The following is a 22,998-nucleotide window of genomic DNA, read 5'->3' as shown; positions in this document are numbered from 1 at the left end:
CCTATAGGACAGAGTGAATAGAACTGCCCCATAGGGTTTCCAAGGCTGTAAATCTTTATGGAAGCAGACTGCCACATCTTTCTTCCACAGAGCAGCTGGCAGGTTCAAACTTCCAACCTGTAGGTTCACAGCCAAGCTTAACCACTGTGCCATCAGGGCCCCTGATATGTATATATTTATATATGTGATGGTTAAGATTGTGTGTCAATTTGGCTGGGCCATGATTCTCAGTGTTTTGGCAGTTGTATAATGTGATCACTTCCCTGTTGAGATTTGATAAGTGATCACCCTCATGATAGGATCTGTTCTGAGTAACCCGCCAGTTGAAAGGGAGTTTCCTTGGGCATGCGGCCAATATACCAATACAAGCAGACATTCTGGAAAGGCTCAGAGGCTTCTGCACATTCTGGATCCTGCAGCTGGTTCTTGTTCATCTGACCTCCGGTTCTTGGGACCTGAGCTACCAGCTTACCTGCAGTCTTGCCTGCCAATCTTGGGATTCATTGATCATCACAGCTTGTGAGCGAGAGCCCTGCTCTCCGACCTGCTGATCTTGGGTTCCCCAGACCCTGCAGCTACATGAAACAGGAAAAACCTCTATCCTGATGCATGGACTTCGGACGTTCCAGCCTCTACAACCACGTGAGCCATTTCCTTGATACGCATCTCTCTCTGTATATATATATATACAAATTTTTAAAAAATAATTTTTATTGTGCTTTAAGTGAAAGTTTACAAATCAAGTCAGTTTCTCATATACAAACTTATAAACCTTATACATAATCCCATTTATTCTCCCCCTAATGAGTCAGCCCACTCCCTCCTTCCAGTCTCTCCTTTCATGACCATTTTGCCAGTTTCTAACCCCCTCTACCCTCCCATCTCCCCTCCAGACAGGAGATACCAACATAGTTTCAAGCGTCCACATGGTGCAAGTAGCTCACTCCTCATCAGCATCTCTCTCCAACCCATTGTCCAGTCCAATCCATGTCTAAAGAGTTGGCTTCGGGAATAGTTCCTGTCCTGGGCCAAGAGAAGGTTTGGGGACCCTGACTGCCGGGGTCCTTCTAGTCTCCATCAGACCATTAAGTCTGGTCTTTTTATGAGAATTTGGGGTCTCCATCCCACTGTTCTCCTGCTCCCTCAGGGGTTCTCTGTTGTGTTCCCTGTCAGGGCAGTCATCGGTTGTGGCCAGGCACCATCTAGTTCTTCTGGACTCAGGATGATGTAGGTCTCTAGTTCATGTGGCCCTTTCTGTCTCTTGGGCTCATGATTACCTTGTGAGCTTGGTGTTCTTCATTCTCCTTTGATCCAGGTGGGTTGAGACTCACTGATGCATCTTACATGGCCACCTGCTAGCATTTAAGACCCCAGATGCCACTCTTCAAAGTGAGATGCATAATGTTTTCTTAGTAGATTTTATTTTGCTGACTGACTTACATGTCCCCTGAAGCCATAGTCCCCAAACCCCTGCCCCTGCTCTGCTGACCTTCAAACATTCAGTTTATTCAGGAAACTTCTTTGCTTTTGGTTTAGTCCAGTTGTGTTGACCTCCCCTGTATTGAGCATTGCCCTTCCCTTCACCTAAAGTAGGTCTTATCTAGTACCTAATCAGTAAATAACCCTCCCTCCCTCCTCTCATAACCACAAAAGAATGTGTTCTTCTCAGATTAAACTATTTCTCAAGATCTTATAATAGTGGTCTTATACAATATTTGTCCTTTTGCAACTGACTAATATTTCACTTAGCATAGTGCCTTCCAGGTTCCTCCATATTATGAAATGTTTCACAGATTCATCACTGTTCTTCATTGATGCGTAGTATTCCATTGTGTGAATACACAATAATTTATTTACCCATTCATCTGTTGATGGGCACCTTGGTTGCTTCCAGCTTTTTGCTATTGTAAACAGTGCTGCAATAAACATGGGTGTGCATATATCTGTTAACGTAAAGGCTCTTATTTCTACAGGATATATTCCGAGGAGTGGGATTGCTGGGTCGTATGGCAATTCTATTTCTAGCTTTTTAAGGAAACGCCAAATCGATTTCCAAAGTGATCGTACCATTTAACATTCCCACCAGCAGTGTGTAAGTGTTCCAATCTCTCCACAACCTCTCCAACATTTATTATTCTGTGTTTTTTGGACTAATGCCAGCCTTGTTGGAGTGAGATGGAATCTCACCGTAGTTTTAATTTGCATTTCTTTAATGGCTAATGATCAAGAGCATTTCCTCATGTATCTGTTAGCCGCCTGAATGTCTTCTTTAGTGAAGTGTCTGTTCATATCCTTTGCCCAATTTTTAACAGGGTTGTTTGTCTTTTTATGGTTGAGTTTTAGCAGAATCATGTAGATTTTGGAGATCAGGCACTGGTCGGAGATGTCACAGCTGAAAATTTTTTCCCAGTCTGTACGTGGTCTTTTTACTCTTTTGGTGAAGTCTTTACATGAGCATAGGTGTTTGATTTTTAGGAGCTCCCAGTTATCTGGTCTCTCTTCGTCATTTTTAGTAATGTTTTGTATTCTGTTTATGCCTTGTATTAGCGCTCCTAACATTGTCCATATTTTGTCTTCCATGATCTTTATCATCTTAGACTTTATGTTTAAATATTTGATCTATTTGGAGTTAGTTTTTGTGCATGGTGTGAGGTATGGGTCCTGTTTCATTTTTTTGCAAATGGATATCCAGTTATGCCAGCACCATTTGTTTAAAATATTATGTTTTCCCCAGTTAACTGACACTGGGCTTTTGTCAAATATCAGCTGCTCGTATGTGGATGGATTTATATCTGAGTTCTCAATTCTGTTCCATTGGTCTATGTATCTGTTGTTGTACCAGTACCAGGCTGTTGTGACTACTCTGGCTGTATAATACGTTCTAAAGTCAGGTAGAGTGAGGCCTCCCACTTTGTTCTTCCTTTTCAGTAATGCTTTACTTATCCGGGGCTTCTTTCCCTTCCATATGAAGTTGGTGATTTGTTTCTCCAACACATTAAAAAATGTAGTTGGAATTTGGATCGGAGGTGCATTGTATATATAGGTGGCTTTTGGTAGGATAGACAGTTTTATAATGTTAAGTGTTCCTATGCATGAGCAAGGTATGTTTTTCCACTTACGTAGGTCCTGTGTAGTTTTCTTTGTATAGGTCTTTTACATCTTTGGTAAGATTTATTCCTAAGTATTTTATTTTCTTGGGGGCTACCGTGAATGGTATTGATTTGGTGATTTCTTCTTCAATCTTCTTTTTCATTGATGTAGAGGAATCCAACTGATTTTTGTATGTTTATCTTGTAACCTGAAACTCTGCTGAACTCTTCTATTAGTTTCAGTAGTTTTCTGGAGGATTCCTTAGGGTTTTCTATGCATAAGATCATGTCATCTGCAAATACAGATAATTTTACTTCTTCCTTGCCAATCCAGATGCCCTTTATTTCTTTGTCTAGCCTAATTGCTCTGGCTAGGACTTCCAGCACAATGTTGAATAAGAGCGGTGATAAAGGGCATCCTTGTCTGGTTCCCATCCTCAAGGGAAATGCTTTCAGGCTCTCTCGATTGTATACATGCCCTTTATTATGTTGAGGAATTTTCCTTCAATTCCTATTTTGCTGAGTTTTTATCATGAATCAGTGTTGAACTTTGTCAAATACCTTTTCTGCATCAATTGATAAGATCATGTGGTTTTTCTCTTTTGTTTTATTTATATGGTGGACTACATTAATTGTTTTTCTAATATTGAACCAACCTTGCATACCTGGTATAAATCCCACTTGGTCGTGGTGAATTATTTTTTTGATATGTTGTTGAATTCTACTGGCTAGAATTTTGTTGCGGATTCTTGCATCTATGTTCGTGAGGGATACAGGTCTGTAATTTTCTTTTTCTATGGTGTCTTTACCTGGTTTTGGTATCAGGGATATGGTGGCTTCATAGAATGATTTAGGTAGTATTCCATCCTTTTCTATGCTTTGAAATACCTTTAGTAGTAGTGGTGTTAACTCTTCTCTGAAAGTTTGGTAGAACTCTGCAGTGAAGCTGTCCAGGCCAGGGCTTTTTTTTGTTGGGAGTTTTTTGATTACCTTTCCAATCTCTTTTTGTTTTGGGTCTATTTATTTGTTCTACTTCTGATTGTGTTAGTTTAGGTAGGTAGTGTGTTTCTAGGAATTTATCCATTTCTTCTAGGTTTGCAAATTTGTTAGAGTACAATTTTTTGTAGTAATCTGATATGATTCTTTTAATTTCAGTTGGGTCTGTTGTGATATGGCCCATCTCGTTTCTTATTCGGGTTATTTGTTTCCTGTATTTCTTTAGTCATTTTGGCCAATGGTTTATCATTTCTGTTAATTTTTCAAAGAACCAACTTTTGCCTTTGTTAATTCTTTCAATTTTTTTTTGTTCTCTGATTCATTTAATTCTGCTCTAATTTTTATTAGTTTTCTTCTGTTGCCTGACGGATTCTTTTGTTGCTCGCTTTCTGTTTGTTCAAGTTGTAGGGACAGTTCTCTGATTTTGGCTCTTTCTTCCTTATGTACATGTGCATTTATCGATATAAATTGACCTCTGAGCACTGCTTTCGCTGTGTCCCAGAGGTTTTGATAGAAAGTGTTTTCATTCTTGTTGCATTCTATGAATTTCTTTATTCCCTCCTTAATGTCTTCTATAACCCAGTCTTTTTTCAGCAGGGTATTGTTCAGTTTCCAAGTATTTGATTTCTTTTCCCTGATTTTTCTATTATTGATTTCTACTTTTATGGCCTTATGGTCTGAGAAGATGCTTTGTAATATTTTGATATTTTGGATTCTGCAAAGGTTTGTTTTAGGACCTAATACGTGATCTATTCTAGAGAATGTTTCATGTGCACTAGAAAAAAAAGTATACTTTGCAGCTGTTGGGTGGAGTGTTCTGTATAAGTCTATGAGGTCAAGTTGGTTGACGGTAGCAATTAGATCTTCTGTGTCTCTATTGAGCTTCTTACTGAAAGTCCTATCTTTCTCCAAGAAAGTCTCCTACTATAACTGTGGAGGTGTCTATCTCACTTTTCAGTTCTGTTAAAGTTTGTTTTATGCATCTTGCAGCCCTGTCATTGGGTGCATAAATATTTAATATGGTTATATCTTCCTGGTCAATTGTCCCTTTAATCATTAGGTAGTGTCCTTCCTTATCCTTTGTGGTGGATTTAACTTTAAAGTCTATTTTGTCAGAAATTAATATTGCCACTCCTGCTCATTTCTGATTATTGTTTGCTTGATATATTTTTTTCCATCCTTTGAGTTTTAGTTTATTTGTATCTCTAAGTCTAAGGTGTGTCTCTTGTAGGCAGCATATAGATGGATCGTGTTTTTTAATCCAGTCTGAGACTCTCTGTCTCTTTATTGGTGCATTAAGTCCATTTACATTCAGTGTAATTATAGAGAAGTATGTGTTTAGTGCTGTCGTTTTGATGCCTTTTTTTGTGTGTTGTTGACAATTTCATTTTTCCATTTACTTTTTTGTGCTGAGAAGTTTTTCTTTGTAAATTGTGTGTTCCTCATTTTCATAGTAGTTGAATTTATGTTTGCTGAGTCATTATGTTTATCTTGGTTCCTATTTTGAAGTATGGAATTGTTAAACCTCTTTGTGGCTACCTTAATATTTACCCCTATTTTTCTAAGTAAAAACCTATCTTGTATTGTTCTATATCGCCTTGTTTTCCTCTCCATATGGAAGATCTATGCCTCCTGTATTTAGTCCCTCTTTTTTGATTATTGTAATCTTTTACATAATGACTTCAATGATTCCCTGTTTTGAGCATTTTTTTCTTTTTTAATCTTATATTGTTTTTGTGATTTCCCTATTTAATATCAGGATGTTCTGTTCTGTGACCTTGTGTTATGTTGGTGTCTGATATTACTGATTTTCTGACCAAACAATTTCCTTTAGTAATTCTTGTAGCTTTGGTTTGGTTTGTGCAAATTCTCTAAGCTTGTGTTTATCTGTAAATGTCTTAATTTCACCTTCATATTCGAGAGTTTTGCTGGATATATGATTCTTGGCTGGCAGTTTTTCTCCTTCAGTGCTCTATATATGTCATCCCATTGCCCTCCTGACTGCATGGTTTCTGCTGAGTAGTCTGAACTTATTCTTATTGATTCTCCTTTGTAGGTGACTTTTCTTTTATCCCTGGCTGCTTTTAAAATTTTCTCTTTATCTTTGGTTTTGGCAAGTTTGATGATAATATGCCTTGGTGATTTTCTTTTGGGGTCTATCTTTTGTGGGGTTCGATGAGCATCTGGGATAGATATCCTTTCATGTTTCACGATGCCAGGGAAGTTTTCTGCCAACAGATCTTCAACTATTCTCTCTCTATTTTCTGTTATCCCTCCCTGTTCTGGGACTCTGATCACACGCAAGTTATTCTTCTCAATAGAGTCCCACATGATTCTTTGGGTTGCTTCATTTTTTAAAATTCTTTTATGTGATTTTTCTTCAACTATATTGGTGTCAATTGCCTTATCCTCTAACTCCCTCACTCTGCATTCCAATTCCTCAATTCTGCTCCTCTGACTTCCTATCAAGTTGTCTAATTCTGTATTTTTATTGTTAAGTCTTTTGGATTTCTGAATGCTGTCTATGGATTCTTACAGCTTATCAATTTTTCCACTATGTTCTTAAATAATCTTTTTGATTTCTTCAACTGCTTTTATCAGTGTGTTCCTTGGCTTTGTCTGTAGATTGCCTTATTTCAATTTCTGAGGTCATCCCTGATGTCTTGAAGCATTCTCTATGCTAGTTTTTTATAGTGTACATCTGGCAATTCCAGGATTGTATCTTCATTTGGCAAAGATTTTGATTCTTTAATTTGGGGAGTTGTAGAAGCAATCATGGTCTGCTTCTTTATGTGATTTGATACCGACTGCTGTCTCTGAGCCATGTATAAGATATTGTAATGATTTATATTTGCTCACTGAGTCTTATCTTCTTGTTTTGTTTTGTTTCAATAAACCCAGATGGGCTACTAGATTGTGCTATCTTGATTACTGTAGCCTTTGAATCACTTATGTCCTATTACCAGCTGGTTTGAGCTGTTACCAGATATATGAGCCTATGAGTCCATTCACTATTCTTGACTAGAATCAGCTTAGGTGTGCTGATTGTGGGTCACCTAGTGTGTGGTGTAGGCTGTAACCTATTAACTTAGAGGAGTAGTGGTGATGGTTGTATGCACCAGATTCTAGTATCGGCAGGGGGTCACACTCCGAGGAGGGCAGGATGCTAACAGCCTTCCCCCACATGCCAGTGAGGTAGGAGTGTCTCTATTCCCACAGCACTTTGGTGGGTGGGCTCTGCTGCTGTACCTTAGGCACCCAATGCTTGTACCTCTAAATACTGGTAGGCATCACTATCCTCAGACCCCTTTAGTAAGTTACTAGGTGGTGTGGGTGGAGGTTTAGCCCTCAGCTCTCTGCTCTGGATCAGTGAGGGCTCTGTTTAATAGGTAGAGAGGTATCAGACCTCCAAAACTGTCTTTCCAGTGCTTCGCTAAAACAATTACAATCAGATCTCTATCAGAATTTCCTTTGCATTATGATAGCCACCTGGTTCCCTGTAGGGATGAAAGCCAGAGACTGTGGATCTGTTTTGCTTGGCTGGAGCTGGTTGTGTATTATTATTCCAGTTTAGGGAAGGATTTTTCTCTCCTGGATTGTTAATTGCTGCTTCTCTCAGGCCAGGAGAATGGGTTAGGAAAAAAAAAAAAACCCACAGAGCACTTCGCTCCCTGGCCCAGGAAATTCCAATGTTAATGAAGCCACCTGGGGCAGGGAGGGGAGGGATCAGATAGATAGGAGAGAGTAGCATAGCAATACAGACAAAGTTATTTATCTTGTCTGGTGAAGACTGTTTTATCTGAGATTCCAGAGGGGTGTGTAGCCTGTGTGTGCTGGCTGGGTTGAGACTGCTCCCGAGGGTCAGGCCTGCGTCCCATCCCTGGGCTTGCTTTTCAGGAAGCCGTGATCAGCTCCTCCACTCCTAGTCCAAAGCCCAGCACCAAGGTTTTCTGGCTGGGACGCTGTGCTCCAGGCTCCAAAACCAGTCATTGCTTTCCCATGATTTCTCCTCCTGTCAGCCACGTCGGTATGCAGCCTGTGTGCACCGGCTGGGTTTCTGGCCAAAGTTACTCCAGGGGGTTAGGGCTGCGTCCTGTGCTTGCACTGTCTCAGACAAGATCTGCTCCTCTGCACTTAGACCAAAGCCCAGCGCCAAGGTTTTCTGACTGGGATGCTGGCTCCAGGCTCCGAAAACAGTCACTGCTTCCCTGTAGGTTCTCATTCTCCTGTCAGCTGCGTCAGTGTGCAGCCTGCTTGCGCTGGCTGAGTCTCTGCCGAGGTTACTCCAGGGGATTAGGGGATAGGGCTGTGTCCCATGCTTGCCCCGTCTCAGTAAGACACGATCAGCCCAACCACTCTGGCACCAGGGAACCGTAAGGGCTCAAGGCTGTGTGGCAGGGGATGCCATTTCCAGAAGTGGTTGCTGCTTCACCACGCGGCTTTTTGCTCCCGTCACTCAGGTCAATTCCTTAGTTCTGTTTTTAATGGTCAGGGTTCGTAGATTGTCATGTATGTGATTGATTCACTTGTTTTTCTGAGTCTATGTTGCAAGCGGGATCTGCGGTAACTTCTACCTAGTCAGCCGTCTTGGCCCCGGCCCTCTCTGTATATATATTTACATGCTTTGCTAGTTTTGCTTCTCTAGAGAACCCAGCCTAAGACAGTATATATAGGTGTATACATCTATGTGACTGTATGCGTATACGTTTATATATATAATAAAGCACGTAAGGAGCAGTCATAGATACTTCATAGATATAACCAAACACCTCGCTGGACTGGATTTCTGGGTTTGAAGGATTAGGATCATAGCCTTGTGGGACATCTTGGTCGATGGGCATAACATAGTTCATAAAGTTATGTTCTACATCCTAGTTAGGTGAGTAGTGTCTAGGGTCTTAAAAGCTTGGGAGTGCCCATCTAACATACAACTATTGGTTTCTATTCATCTGAAGCAAAAGAGAATGAAGGAAAACAAAAACTCAAAAAAGAAACTAGTCTATAGGACAAACAGTCTACACAAACCATGGCCTCATCGACCCTGAGACCAGAGCTAGATGGTGCCCAGCTACTGCTACCAACCATTCTAATCAGGGCCACAAAAGATGGACCCTGACAGAATGGGAGAAAAATGTGGAACAGAGCCTCAAATTCCTAAAAAAAAAAAACCAGACTAACTGGACTAGTTGAGATTGGAGGAGTCCCCGAGACTATTGCCCCGAGACACTCTTCAAACCTTGAGCTGAGGTCATCTTGTGGCTAAATAACAAACTGGCTCAAAAAATAATGAATATCACCTAACTACTATGCTCTTTTAAAAAATCACCTATATAAGACCAAATAATTACCAATTACTTTAAAACATAGATTATAACAATGTAAGAAGGGAAGGAAAACTAGAGCAATGGATTAATGGAAATGACACAACCAGAGCAGAAATAATGAGAATGTTCACACACTGTGAAAAACATAATCAATGGCACTGAACAATTTGTATAAAAACTGTTGAATGGAAACCTAAGCTACCGTGCAAACCTTCACTGAAAACACAACAAAATATTATTGGAAAAAAAAACCGTGAAGCTAGTCTGATTTAGAGCCTGTATTATAAACATAGAGCCAGAGCTGGCTAAATCATACAGTTACCCCAAACCACACTGCTTTCTGCATGGCTCTTCAATCTACGTCTTCAACTCTGACCAGTGTCCCCTCAAACTCAGCAGAAAACACCTTTAGATGTATGTGTACAACCCAAAGCCCATGTGGAAGTCCAAACTATGATACAGATAAAAAGGTACTGCTCTGGTTGAAGTGAGAGTGTCTCAGTCCTTTATGACCCCTATAGGGGTTGAAAAGGGCTCCCCCCGCCGCCCCCGCAAAATTATGTCCACCTAGAACCTAAGAATATGACCTTATTTGGAAATAGTGTCTTTACAGATAAAACTAGTTAAGACGAACTCACATGGGATTAGAGGGGTCCTAAATCCAATGACCAGTACCCTTACAAGAAGAGGTGAGGACACACAGAGACACTCTCAGAAGGAAGAAGGCTAAGTGAAGACAGGCAGACTGGAAGGATGCAGCTTTAAGCCAAGAACACCAAGGATTGTCACGAGCCACAAGAAGCTACAAAGAGGCAGGGAAGGATCCTTCCCTAGAGCTTTCAGAAAGAGCATGGCCCTGCCAACATCTTGATTTTGGAATTCTAGCCTCCAGAGCCATGAGAGAAATTTCCATTGTTTTCAATCACCCAGTTTATGGTTGTCACAGCAGCCCTAGGAAATGAATATACTTCTGTCCCACCCTGACCGAATCCTATGACTCCACGAAAGTCTGAAAATCACCAGTAGAAACCTCTCATCCTTTCGAATCCTGCCAAAATTCAACATTAATCTAATATTCCAATTTTATCTCCTACTCCTTACAATATAAAACCTCTACTAGACAGACTGTTCCACTCTATGTCTCCCAATTTGTTCTGTCTCCGCCAGGGCCTCTACAGACACCAGGGAGTCCAGGGGAGAGGGACATGGCACTACCTCAAAGGGCACCACAAATGCAGTATCTGCGCCAGGTACTGTCTAAACTCACCTGAATAATTATAAATAAAACCCAAATTTTTCCCATACTAATAATGATAATACTAGTTACCGTTTGAAGGGCATTTTGTGGGTCAGTCACTGGCTAAACATAACATGATTTCACTTTATCTTTACAATGACACAGTAAGGTAGACATTCTAACTCCTATTTTAAAGAGAAATGGAGCCAGAATTAAAAACTAGGGTTAACATTGTATGATCCCACTTATATTAAATATCTAGAATAGGGAAAAGGAGCCCTGGTGGCAGAAAAGATAAGCGCTTGGTTGCTAACTTAAAGATCGGCTGTTCAAGCCCGCCCAGCAGCTCCGCAGGACAAAGACGTGGCAATCAGCTTCCATAAAGTTTATAGCCAAGAAAACCTAATGGGACAGTTCTACTCTGTTACATGAGGTCACTGTGAGTTGGAATCAACTTAACGGCACCCGACAACAACAAAAGAGGCAAATGCATGTGGCAGGTGGGGGGGGAAGAGAAATTATTATTATATTTAAGAATATTATATAAGGCTCTTTCATTATTTGTGAGATGGCATAAAATTAATTCAAAGTATACTGTGATAAGTTAAGGATGCATATCACAATCTCTAGAGCAACCACTAATAAATACACAAAGCTAAAAAGACAATTTTCTAGTCCTAGGTTTTTGGGTTTAGTTGTTGTTTAAGTCAGTGCTAACTCACGGTGACACTATATGTACCAGGGTAGAATTGTGCACCATAGGGTTTTCAATGCCTGGCTTTTCAGAAGTAGAAAGCCAGGCCTTTCTTTGGAGGCGCCTCTGGGTGGACTCAAACCTCCAATTTTTTGGTTAACAGCTGAGTGCACTAACTGTCTGCACCACCCAGAGACTCCAAAAAGCCAGTAGAAGAGACAAAATAGAATATTAAAAAATACTCAATTAACCCAAAGGAAGACAGCAAAGGAGAGGGAAAAATAAATAAATAAATAGAAAACAAACAAAAAACTTAAACTTAACAGTATTTTGTTGTTGTAAGTTGCCATCGAGTCAATTCCAACTCATGGGGACCCCTGTGTGCAGAGCAGAACTGCTCCATAGGGTTTTCAAGACTGTGACCTTTCAGAAGCAGACTGCCAGGCCTGTCTACCAAGGCAGCACCTCTGGGCGAGTTCAAAACGTCAACCTTTTGGCTAGTAGTTAAGTGCTTAACAGTTTGTGCACTCAGAGACTCTGTAGACTTAAATCCAACAGTATAATCACATTAAGTATAATTGGATTAAACTCCCCAATTAAAAGGTAAAGATTGTCAGACTGTATAACAATAAAAAAAAAAGTTAACAATATTTGAGCTAAGGAAACCCTGGTGGCATAGTGATTAAGTGCTACGGCTGCTAAACGAAGGGTCAGCAGCTCAAATCCACCAGGCCCTCCTTGGAAACTCTATGGGGCAGTTCTCTGTCCTACAGAGTCACTATGAGTTGAAATCGACTCGACAACAACGGGGTTTTTTTTTTTTTTTTTTTTGGTTTATCGAGAGCTAACTATTAGTTTACAGGAATATAAAGGGTAGGGGAATATGTACAAAAACATCACAATCAACCAAAGGCAGAATGTGGAAAATTCTCCATAAGTGACCTGGCTCATTTAGCATAAAAAATGGCAGGGAGTGGGGGGAAGGGAATGTGAACTGTTATAGATAAAAAGAAGCATAAGAGACATCAACAAAATGAAATGTGTGGAAATGTGTTTAAATCCTGATTCAAATTAATTAACTGTAAAAACCATTTTTGAGATAACTGGAGATTAGTGCAGACAGACTGGGCATAAACCAAAAACCAAACCCAGTGCTGTTGAGTCGGTTCCAACTCGTAGCGACTCTATAGGACAGAGTAGAACTGCCCCATAGAGTTTCCAAGGAGCGCCTGGCGGATTCGAACTGCAGACCCTTTGGTTAGCAGCCGTAGCACTTAACTACTATGCCACCAGGGTTTCCAGACTGGGCATGAGAGACATTAAAGAATTATTAACCTTGCTAGATGTAACAAAAGGATTGTCATTATGTTAAAAAGTTCATATTAGAGATACAAGTAAATTGATATGTCTGGTATTTGCTTTTGACATACTCCAGCAAAAAACAAAAAAGAGAGGGAGTACATGTAATAAAAATGGTAAAATGCTGATAATTTTTCAAGACGGCCAATGGTTAGATGGGTGCTCATTACTAGTTTAAAAACTTTAATAATGAAATAATAATAATGAAAGATTAAAACAAGAGTTGCTAGTATTTTAACTTCCACTGGACCATAAGCTGAGGGCAGTGATTATGACTGGTTTGCCACTGTATTCCCAGGGCCCAACACACGTGCTCAGTAAACTGCTGCTGAATGAATGAGAAGCTCACACTAAAGTGGCTAAAGTGTCAATCCAGTGGGTCAGGATGCTCACCACTCTTCTCGGAAAAGGAACTGTTAGTCTTGAAGGAAGCAAACGGCAGGAGACAGGAGTCTAGAGCCAGGGAGGATCACTGGAGCGGCACTGGGGCGGGTCTGGGAACCAAGTCACACGAGGAAGAGTAAGGGAATGGTGGAGGTTTAATCTAAAGAGAAACTTTGGGAAAGGGTGAGGCAAAGGGACTCAGGAGGCTAGTTGGACAAGTTACCATTCAAGAAAATGTGCTGTCCCTCTGTGGGAGAATCATACTTTCCTGGCCAGATGACTTGCTTTAGGCAACACAGTGAGAATGATAAAAAGAAGTGATATGTGCCTCTTCTAAGCAGTTTTGAGAACTCTCATTTCCCCTCTACCATAGGAGACAGAGAGTATTTCATCAGACTAAATCCTGGACTGAATAAACTTAGTGCAGGTCAATTGGTCTCAACCCACCTGGAGCAAAGGAGAATGAAGAACACCAAGGTCACACGATAACTATGAGCCCAAGAGACAGAAAGGGCCACATGAACCAGAGACTTACATCATCCTGAGACCAGAAGAACTAGTTGGTGCCCGGCCACAACTGATGACTGCCCTGACAGGGAGCACAACAGAGAACCCCTGAGGGAGCAGGAGAACAGTGGGATGCAGACCCCAAATTCTCATAAAAAGACCATACTTAATGGTCTGACTGAGACTAGAGGAATCCTGGCGGTCATGGTCCCCAAACCTTCTGTTGGCCCAGGACAGGAACCATTCCTGAAGACAACTCATCAGACATGGGAGGGACTGCACAGTGGGTAGGAGAGAGATGCTGATGAAGAGTGAGCTATTTGTATCAGGTGGACACTTGAGACTGTGTTGGCATCTCCTGTCTGGACGGGGGATGGGAGGGTAGAGAGGGTTGGAAGCTGACAAAATTGTCACGAAAGGAGAGCCTGGAAGGGCTGATTCATTGGGGGAAAGCAAGTGCGAGTATGGAGTAAGGTGTATATGTGACAGACTGACTTGCTTTGTAAATGTTCACTTAAAGCTCAATAAAAATTAAAAAAAAAAAAAAACTTAGTGCAGGGCCACCAACTAACCCATGGTGGCCATACAGAATGAGCAAAAAATAAGCTTTTGTTATAAGTCATTAAGATTTGGGGTTATTTGCATATTAAGGCAAGATATGGTAGGCTGAATTCTATAGATGACCCCATAAGATTTCGATCGACTGGGTATTCAATCAAACGTTAATCTAGAAACTGCTGCGAAGGGATTTTTTAAAGTCCCAAGTCAGAGGATCTTAAAATAGGGAGATTATTTGATGGATCTGACCTAATCAGGTGAGCCTTTTAAAATCAGTTTTCTCCAGCTGGCAGCAAAACAGGAAGTCAGAGAGATTTAAAGTGTCAGAAGCATGTGCCATTGCTGGTTTAAAGATGGAGGGCATTACATTTTTTTGGCCTTGAGGAGCAAAAAACAGCCCGTCACTAACAGCTGGCAAGGAAATAGGGACTTCAGACTTACAACCGCAAGGAACTGGATCTATCAACAACCTGAATGAGCTTCAAAGCAGATTCTTTCCTAGAGCCTCCAGATAAGAGCCCAGTCTGGCCCACACCTTCACTTCAACCCTAAGCAGAGAGACCTACTAAGCCTGCTCAGACTTTCAAATTACAGAACTAGGAGTTAATACACTGGTGTTGCTTTAAACTGCTAAATTATGGTAATTTGTTATGCAGCAATAGAAAACCAAAACACAAGACATACATGAGAAACCTGGCTGAGGACAATTTTTTACCCTAGCTGTCCATGCTACTGTAACTAATAAAATGTAAATTCACTTAAGGCTATTCCAAAATCCAGAAAAGCTTTTAGTCATGAGGCACCTTCCTCATTTTAGGTCCAAAAAGTATACCAAGATTGCCTGGTACAGTGACTGTCACTGCTTTACAAATGTTGAGTGCCCCCCACCTGAATTCCTTTGTTACTTATTGGTCACACACATGCAACACTTAACAAGAAACATGTGGCAGTGTACAGTCTCACTCATAGAGCTACATCACACGTTTCTAGAGGATCCATGACTTGCTTTCCTTTATATTCCACTGAAATACCTGATGTAGTCCTACACACGCTAAAAAAAATCCATTGCCATCGAGTCAATTCTGACTCATAGTGATCCTAGAGGACAAAGTAAAACTGCCCCATAGAGTTCCCAAGGGGCACCTGGTGGATTCGAACTGCTGACCTTTTGGTTAGCAGCCATAGCTCTTAGCCACTATGCCACCAGGATTTATACACACACACTAAGTTCTTATAAGAACAAAAAAGAATCTGTCACATTGAAATACTTGTTATACTGGATTGATTAACCTTGGCTATCCTCAAATGAGGCAAAAGTTTTGAAGTACCTTTTAGGAATACGGCCAGGGGATAAAGGTCTTTCTGAACCACCTTGGCCACCAAGACAGAAGGGGCCTTACCTTTACATCTGGCACCTGGGCACCAAGGCTGCTAAGTCCCACGATGGAATAGAACACAGATTCCAAATCTGTAAAAGGGCGGTCCAACGAGGCTTTCAGTCTCTCCACATCATGCTTGGTGAGGTAGTGAGTGGGTGTCAAGGCCTGGGTGCTGGCTATGATTGTCAGGGCCAACAGGAAGACAGTGCTTGAACCTTGGGGGAAAACGACTATTAAATACATTCCACAGTATTCCAAACTTCTACATATACAGTCCCAATGATTGTGCACACCAGGGCATATGGGAACCAAGTCATGTAAGGAACGGTGAAGCAACAGGGGAGGTTTAATCTGAAGAGAAACCTCGGGGAAGGGTGAGCACTGTCTTCAACCATCTGAAAGACAGTCCTCCTCCCAGCAGCCTCCATGTATCTGAAGCACAAGACTCATCACACCATTCACCTGTTCAATGTACAGTCATGACTCCTATGGCTCCTAGGACAGACTGAACCCTGATCCTGGCCTTGGCTGCCTCTCACTCAGTCTCCTCCCTCATTCTTCCCACCTTCTGTTGCTCTCTGGCCTTTTCTGTTCCTCTAAGGAGCCATGTTCTTTCCTACCCAGTGCTTTTTTATGTTTTCCCTACTTTAAAATCAACGGAGCAAGATGGGAGGCATTGGAGGGTTTTGAGCTGAGGAGTGATTCGACTTACATTTTAACAAGATCATTGTGGTGAATACTGAGACAGTGCTGTGTTGAGAAAAGACTACACAGGAGCAAGGACAGAAAATGGGATACCAGTTAGGAGACTATTGTCATAATTCAAGTAGAAAGATGATGGTGGTCCAAACCAGCACGACAGCAGTGGAGGTGGTGACCACAGGTTTGAGTCTGGCTAGAATTCAAAGTTAATGCCTATCGGATCTGCTACACAGATACAAAGAAGTAAGAAAAGGAGAGAGGTCAAGTCAGCACCCAATAAGCAAAGTAAGCACGGGCTTACTGGTGCTTACCAGATTGTGTCTTAGTTATCTAATGCTGCTAGGGCAGTGACGGATTACCCAACAGACTTACCAGTGCAGAAATTGCAAATCAAGTACTTCACTATTTACGTGACGTTTGCAAAATTGATTTTTCTAAGTGCAGACATTGTCATAGGGCTGGCTTCCATACTTAGAAAACTCAGTTTTGTGAACTTCACGTAGATAATGAAGAACTTGATTTGCAATTTCTTGATTTACAATTGCTTACCTGGGTAATCAGTCCCTAGGTCAAGTTACTAATGCTGAATCCACAGTGCCTTGTGTATATACATGTACTCAATATGTTAAGATCTATTGAATAACTTGAAACCCCAGTGGAGTAGTGGTTAAGTGTTGCAACTCCTAACCAAAGGGTTGGCAGTTCAAATCTGCCAGGCACTCCTTGTAAACTCTATAGGGCAGTTCTACTGAATCAACTTGACGGCACTGGGTTTGGTTTGGTTTGGTTTTGGTAGTGAATAACTGACTACGGCAAACACTCTCAGCTATACCGTAAACTCCCCTAGCACAGTACCTGTGTCCTATCCTAATCGTCCCACCTCATCTTAATGATAACAATATATATATATTTGGGAGAGGAGGGGCCTAAATCTGAGCACTTAACGTGTCAGCTATGCCCTGTACTATGCTAAACACTCTGTATGCAGAGTTATTAAATCCTCGCAACATACAAATGAGGTAGCTATTTTCTGCATTTTACAAACAAAAAAAAAAAAAAACAAAAAAACCTGAGGCTCAGAAATAGTTACTTGCCCTAAGCTACACAACTGAAAATCAAACTGCAGGCAGTTTGAATTCAAAGTCTGTCTTTAACCACTATACTATCCTTGACTTCTCAAATAATTAAGTAACAAGTCACTTCCCTTCTGTGGGATTCCAGTTTCATCTGTCAAAGGGAAATACCAATAGCACATTTCCTAAATTGTGGTGAGACTATATTAGAGTCCATCCAGCACAGTGCCCACTCAGTAACTAGCAGTGAAATAATTTAATAAAGTGCTTACTTAGTGCTATGAACTGTTCTAAGCTCTGCACAGGAATTATCTCATCCAATACTCACAACAACTCTGAGGCAGATAATGTGACTAACCCATTTTACAGATGAGGAACAGACGGGTTAAGTAACTTGCGCCGGTCACATACACAAGCAATACGGGACAGACTACAAGTCTGAAACCAGAGGCTAACTTTAGAAGCTGTCCTCTAAGCTCCCAGATAAAGTGAGTGATTTTTCTTGCTCCTTTCACAACTGAGGAAACTGCGGACCTAAGTAGATGTCTGAGTAAGGGGCGGCGGTGGGACCAGGTCCCAGGCCGCTAGGCTCGGGAGCCTGCGCTCCCAAAAGCCAGTCAAATGAATGAGCGAAGGCCTGCCCGGGATGAACTGCGGCTTCAGCCCGATCGCGACCCCCGCTCCGGGCTGGGCCTCGCAGGGACCCGTAGGCTCACGCTGCATGCCCCCCCCCGCCCCTTTCCCCGCGTTGCGGACACTCCCGCCGGTCGCCAGTCCTGTCAGACCTGCGACCCCGAAGTGCCCGAGCCCATGCCCCTGCCCCGCAGGGGAAGGGGATCCCGCCTAGCCGCCTCCCGAGCGGCGGGCACTAGCCTTCCGCGGGTGACGGCCCGCTCCCCAAGGCGTGCCGGCCGCGGAACCCCGTCATCAAGCCATGCGCAACGCCTCACCCGGCGGCGCCATTCCTCCGAGCAGGTCCCACCAGTGCCTGAGCCTCAGCCTGACTTCCGCTCGGGAAGGTGGCTCCAAGAGCGCGCCGCAGGGGACGCCAGGGACTCGCGGGAGGCTCCGCGTGCCGGGATGGGCTCCAGGCTCAGGTCAGTTCCGCGGTCCTGCTGGGCCGGCCGCTTCCAGCAGCTGCGGCCCGAACTCCTGGTCTCGAGCGCAAAGGGCCTTGCGGTCCTCGCGTGGAGGTCCACTCCTCCCCCCCGCGCCCGGGCCTGCGTGGAACCGGCCACCTCGCAACCGTCCTGTTCCGGGCGCTGTCGGGACGCGGTTGGAGGACGCCTCTGGGAGGACCCGAAACGGGTCGGCGGCTGATTGGTCGAGCTCAGTGGTTGGCCGATCGCGCCGTCACTCTTTGTCTCCCTGCAGCCCGGCCAACTTTAAAGGAATGGGAAGGGTCCGGTGGGGAGAAGGGAGCAACATTCGAAGGGATTTTTTTTCCCCGTAGAAAATTATGGCAGTTTACTCCAAAGATTATAATTTCGGTTGTTAATAACTGGCCTGTGGGTGACATTTTATCTGATTTGCAAAGCATTTGTGTGGACTCAGTTACTCCTCACAGTAACTGAGAAGCGTATTGGCCCGATTTTACAGGCGAAGTAACTGGCTCAAAAATGGAAATAACTCATCTAAGAAGTCAGTAATAATAACTAACTCCAATTATTGAGGGTTTAGAATATAGCCGGTTATAAGTTCTCTACGTACATAATTTCATTAACTCCTTATCGCCTTTCTGTGAAGCATACCCGTTTGCCATTGAGTCGATTCCACACATAGTTGTTATTCCTGTTATAAAGAGAAGGATACTAAAGGATTTGAATCCAGGTAGTTGATTTCAGAATCTGTGTTTTTAAATATTCCCCCAAAACCCATTGCCGTCGAGTAGATTCTATCTCCTAGAGACCCTATAGGACGGAGCAGAACTGCCCCATAGAGTTTCCAAGGAGCTCCTGGTGGATTTGAACTGATGGCCTTTTGGTTAGCAGCCGTAGCTCTTACCACTACGCCACCAGGGTTTTCTTTTAAAAATTATGAACATACAGAATATAAAGTATGCACAAGGACGTAACCCTTGATATTATTATTATTATTCCAAATAGAGGAGGGTTAGTTCTTTTTATGTCTAGAACTGCCTTATTCAATAAGGCAGCCACTAGCCATATTGGATATTTAAATTTGAATTAAAATTAAATTAAAAATGCGGGTCCTCAGTTGTACTAGCCATATTTCAAGTGCTCAATAGCCACATGTGGCTAGTGGATATCACAGCCCACAATTACAGAACATTTCCATTATCACAGAAAGTTCTATTGAACAGCCCTGATCTAGAATATATAAAGAACTCTTCCAATTCAATAATAAGACAAACAACCTGTATGCTAGAGTTGGCTCTACTGGCTCGCAAAGGTAAATTGCTAAAAATTTTCAGGAGTTTTGCAAGTCAGTTGTTAAATACAACTTGTCTTAGTTTCCTAGGACTTGCTATAACAAAATGACACAAAGTGGGTAGCTTGGAAAAACTATTTTCTCACAATTCTGAAGGCTAGAGGTCAGAATTCAGGGCCTCTGCCATGTTGATTCCTTCTCAGGACTTTGAGAGAGGAACTGCTCCATGCTGCTCAGTTGCACATGGAACATTCTCCAGGGCAGACCATACATAAGGCCATAAAACAATTCTCAATAATTTTAAAAGGATTGAAATCAACCCTTAGGGTCCCAATGAATAGGAATGATTCAGTGTTGATGGATTTGGTTTGTTTGTTCTTTTTTAATCAATGTATCTTTTCTAATCACAATGAATGAAGTACCAAAGGAAAACTGGAAAATTCACAAATACATGGAAATTAAACAAAAACAATAAAGTTAAAACCATAAAGGTATTAGAGGAAAACATAGAGGTCAATCTTTGTGTCTTCACATTTGATAATGGATTCTTAGATTTGACACCAAAAACATGAACAAAGACAAAATACATAAATTGGACTTCATAAAAATTTCAAACTTTTGTACATTATAATACATTATGAAGAAAGTAAAAAAGACAACTTACAGAACTGGAGAAAATACCTGCAAATCATATATCTGATAAGGGTTTAGTATTCAGAATATATAAAGAATTCTTACAAGTAAACAACAGAAAAACAACCAGATTAACAAATGAGCAAAGGACTTAGAGCTTTCTCTAAAGAAGATACAAATGGCCACCAAACACATGAAAAGATACATGTTTAACATAATTAGTAGTTAAGGAAATGCAAATTAAAACTATAAGATACCACTTCACACCCATTCAGAACCCAAAAAAGCCAAATCCATTGCTCTTGAGTCAATTCCGGACTCATAGTGACCCTATAGGACCGAATAGAACTGCCCCATAGAGTTTCCAATGAGCATCTGATGGATTTCAAGTGCCAATCTTTCGGTTAGCAGCCGTTGCTCTTAACCACTACACCACTAGCGTTTCCATCATACCTGTTAGGATGGCAGTAGTCAAAAAACCAGAAAATAATAATTGTTAGTGAGGATGTGGAGAAACAGGAATTCTCATACACTGTTGATGGGAACATAAAATGGTGCAGCCACTGTGGAAAACAGCTTGGTAATTCCTCGAAAAATTAAAACATAGAATTACCATATAATCCAGCAATTCCACTCTTGAGTATATATCAAAGAGAAATGAAACGTATGTCCACACAGAAATTGTACATGAATATATATTCTTCATTCATTATAGCCAAAAGGTGGAAACAACTCAAATGCCTTTCAGCAGATGAATAGATAAACAAATTGTGGCATATCCATAAGATGGAATTATTTAGCCATAAAAAGGACTGAAGTATTGATACATGCTACAACATGGATGAACCCTGAAACCATGCCCAGTGAAAGAAGCCAGCCACAAAAGGCCACATACTGTATGATTCCTTTTATATGAAATACCCAGAATAGACAGGTCCATAGATGGAAAGCAGGTTAGTGGTTGCCAGAGGAGAGAGGAACAGGGAATGGGGAGTGATTACTTAATGGGTATGAGGTATTCTGGGGTGATGAAAAAAATTTGAAACTACTGAGAGGTGGTAGTTGCACAGCATTGTGAATGCTCTAGATGCCACTGAAACATACACTTTAAAATGATGGATTGTGGGTTACTTTAATTTCACCTCAATTGAAGACAGGAAAAAAAATTACATTACTGCTTATGGAGCTCTAGGTTTCGATTTACAGTGATGAAAAATCACATCGACTAAAGGGTAGGGTTGCACAGCCAATTGTAACACCTGTAAAAAGCTGAATTGTCAAATGTTGTGACAGATATATTTACAATGACTACAAAAAAAAAAAGAGAGAGAGAGGTGCTGAGGCTATTTATGTACAATCAAACACCTCATGGGATTTGGTTTCTTGGTGTGAAGATTTAGGGTCATGGTTTCATGAAACTTCCCACTTAATTGCCTAATAACATGTTTAGTGCTTCTGGTCTACTTCCTAGTTCGTTGCCTGTTCCTGGGGTTTTAAAAGCTTGCAAGCAGCCATCCAACACTCAACATTTGGCCTTTGTTTACCTGGAGCAACAGAGGAAGAAGGAAAGTCAGAAATAGGAGGAAGAAATAGAATGTGTGGCTGATTGCCTCCATGAATAGCAGCCTCCTTTGCCATTCAGAAGAACTGAATGGTGCCTGGCTTCAGTTAGTAAACATTTTGATCAAAAGAAAGAAAATGAAGAACAGAATTTTAAATTCTTGTGGGATCCCCATTTTCTGGAGCCAGGGAGTCTGGGTAAACCCCCAAAGCTATTGCCCTGAGATAATCTTTAAACCTTAAACTCTAAACAAAAAATATCCCCTGAAGTTTTCTTAAAACCAAATAGTTTAGCGTAACTAGTAAAGAATGCCTGCATTGAGCATTGTGCTCTTTTAAGAACTATCTATATGGGATCAAATTGACAAATCAAGAGATTATTTAGGAAACTCAGGGGGCAATGAATTTATATTAATGGGGAAGGAACAGTTAGGAAAAGAGGGTGAGAATGGCTACACAACTTGAAGAATGTAATAAATGTCACCAAATTGTACATATAAAAATTGTTTAATTGGTATACTGCTATGTATAGTCTCAAAAACAAAAAATAAATTGTTATTTTTTTTAAATTACGTAAACAATATCTAAATATATTCTCACTGAAAGAAAATCATTCTCCACAAAGCAGAAGTCCACTGGCCTGTTTCACTGGCCCTTCCCTACCCAAGTCACTCTTCTCTCTAGAGATAACCACTATCAGAATTTCGACATGTCTGCTTTCAGACTTTTTCTGTGCATGTATAGCTGGTATCACACCAAATGTATTATTTTACAACTTGCTTTAACCAAATAGTATGTTGTGTCATTCTTTCCACATCAATACTTATAGATCCGCCTCTTTCCCATTGATGGCTTCAGAGTATTGCATAATTCAGATCAATACCAGAATTTGTTTAACTGTTCCCCTATTGATATTTCCAAGTTTTTTCTCTGTTGCACCACTGCTGCAGTAAAACGTCCTTACATATATTTCCTCGTGTACATATGTACGAGTATTTCTCTGATAGCATTATTTTATAATTGGGGGGAAGGAAAATCAGGCTTACTCCGCAACCTGCTTCAGTTAAGAAAAAGAGTTGGCAAAGCAGGCTTAGGCCTGAGAAGTGAGCCTG

The 22,998-nt window shown here is 41.4% G+C and overlaps 2 protein-coding genes across 9 annotated transcripts in view; one reads left to right on the top strand and one right to left on the bottom strand.

Annotated features, from left to right (window-relative positions):
* The window catches only part of RPN2 (ribophorin II), a 73,549-nt gene extending 55,190 nt beyond the window's left edge, over positions 1-18,359 (bottom strand). The window contains exons 1-2 of one of the 2 annotated variants that reach the window (XM_010591666.3): positions 18,253-18,359; positions 15,549-15,742 (exon numbers count right to left, since the gene is read on the bottom strand). In XM_010591666.3, the coding sequence (XP_010589968.2) occupies positions 15,549-15,742; positions 18,253-18,265 (207 nt within the window). In that variant the 5' untranslated portion in view covers positions 18,266-18,359. Of the gene's footprint in view, positions 1-15,548; positions 15,743-16,239; positions 17,210-18,252 lie in introns of those variants that run through there. The other variant, XM_064276061.1, reaches the window with a different exon arrangement.
* The window catches only part of MROH8 (maestro heat like repeat family member 8), a 91,415-nt gene continuing 86,483 nt past the window's right edge, over positions 18,067-22,998 (top strand). For 4 of the 7 annotated variants that reach the window (XM_064276060.1, XM_064276057.1, XM_064276058.1 and 1 more), the window contains exon 1: positions 18,069-18,399. In XM_064276060.1, coding sequence (XP_064132130.1) covers positions 18,113-18,399 — 287 coding nt within the window. In that variant the 5' untranslated portion in view covers positions 18,069-18,112. Of the gene's footprint in view, positions 18,400-22,998 lie in introns of all 7 variants that reach the window. The other 3 variants (XM_064276055.1, XM_064276054.1, XM_010591667.3) reach the window with 2 other exon arrangements.

Source organism: Loxodonta africana, chromosome 24, assembly GCF_030014295.1.
Source record: "Loxodonta africana isolate mLoxAfr1 chromosome 24, mLoxAfr1.hap2, whole genome shotgun sequence".
Taxonomy (NCBI): Eukaryota; Metazoa; Chordata; class Mammalia; order Proboscidea; family Elephantidae; genus Loxodonta; species Loxodonta africana.
This window is presented reverse-complemented; position numbering and strand designations above follow the sequence as displayed.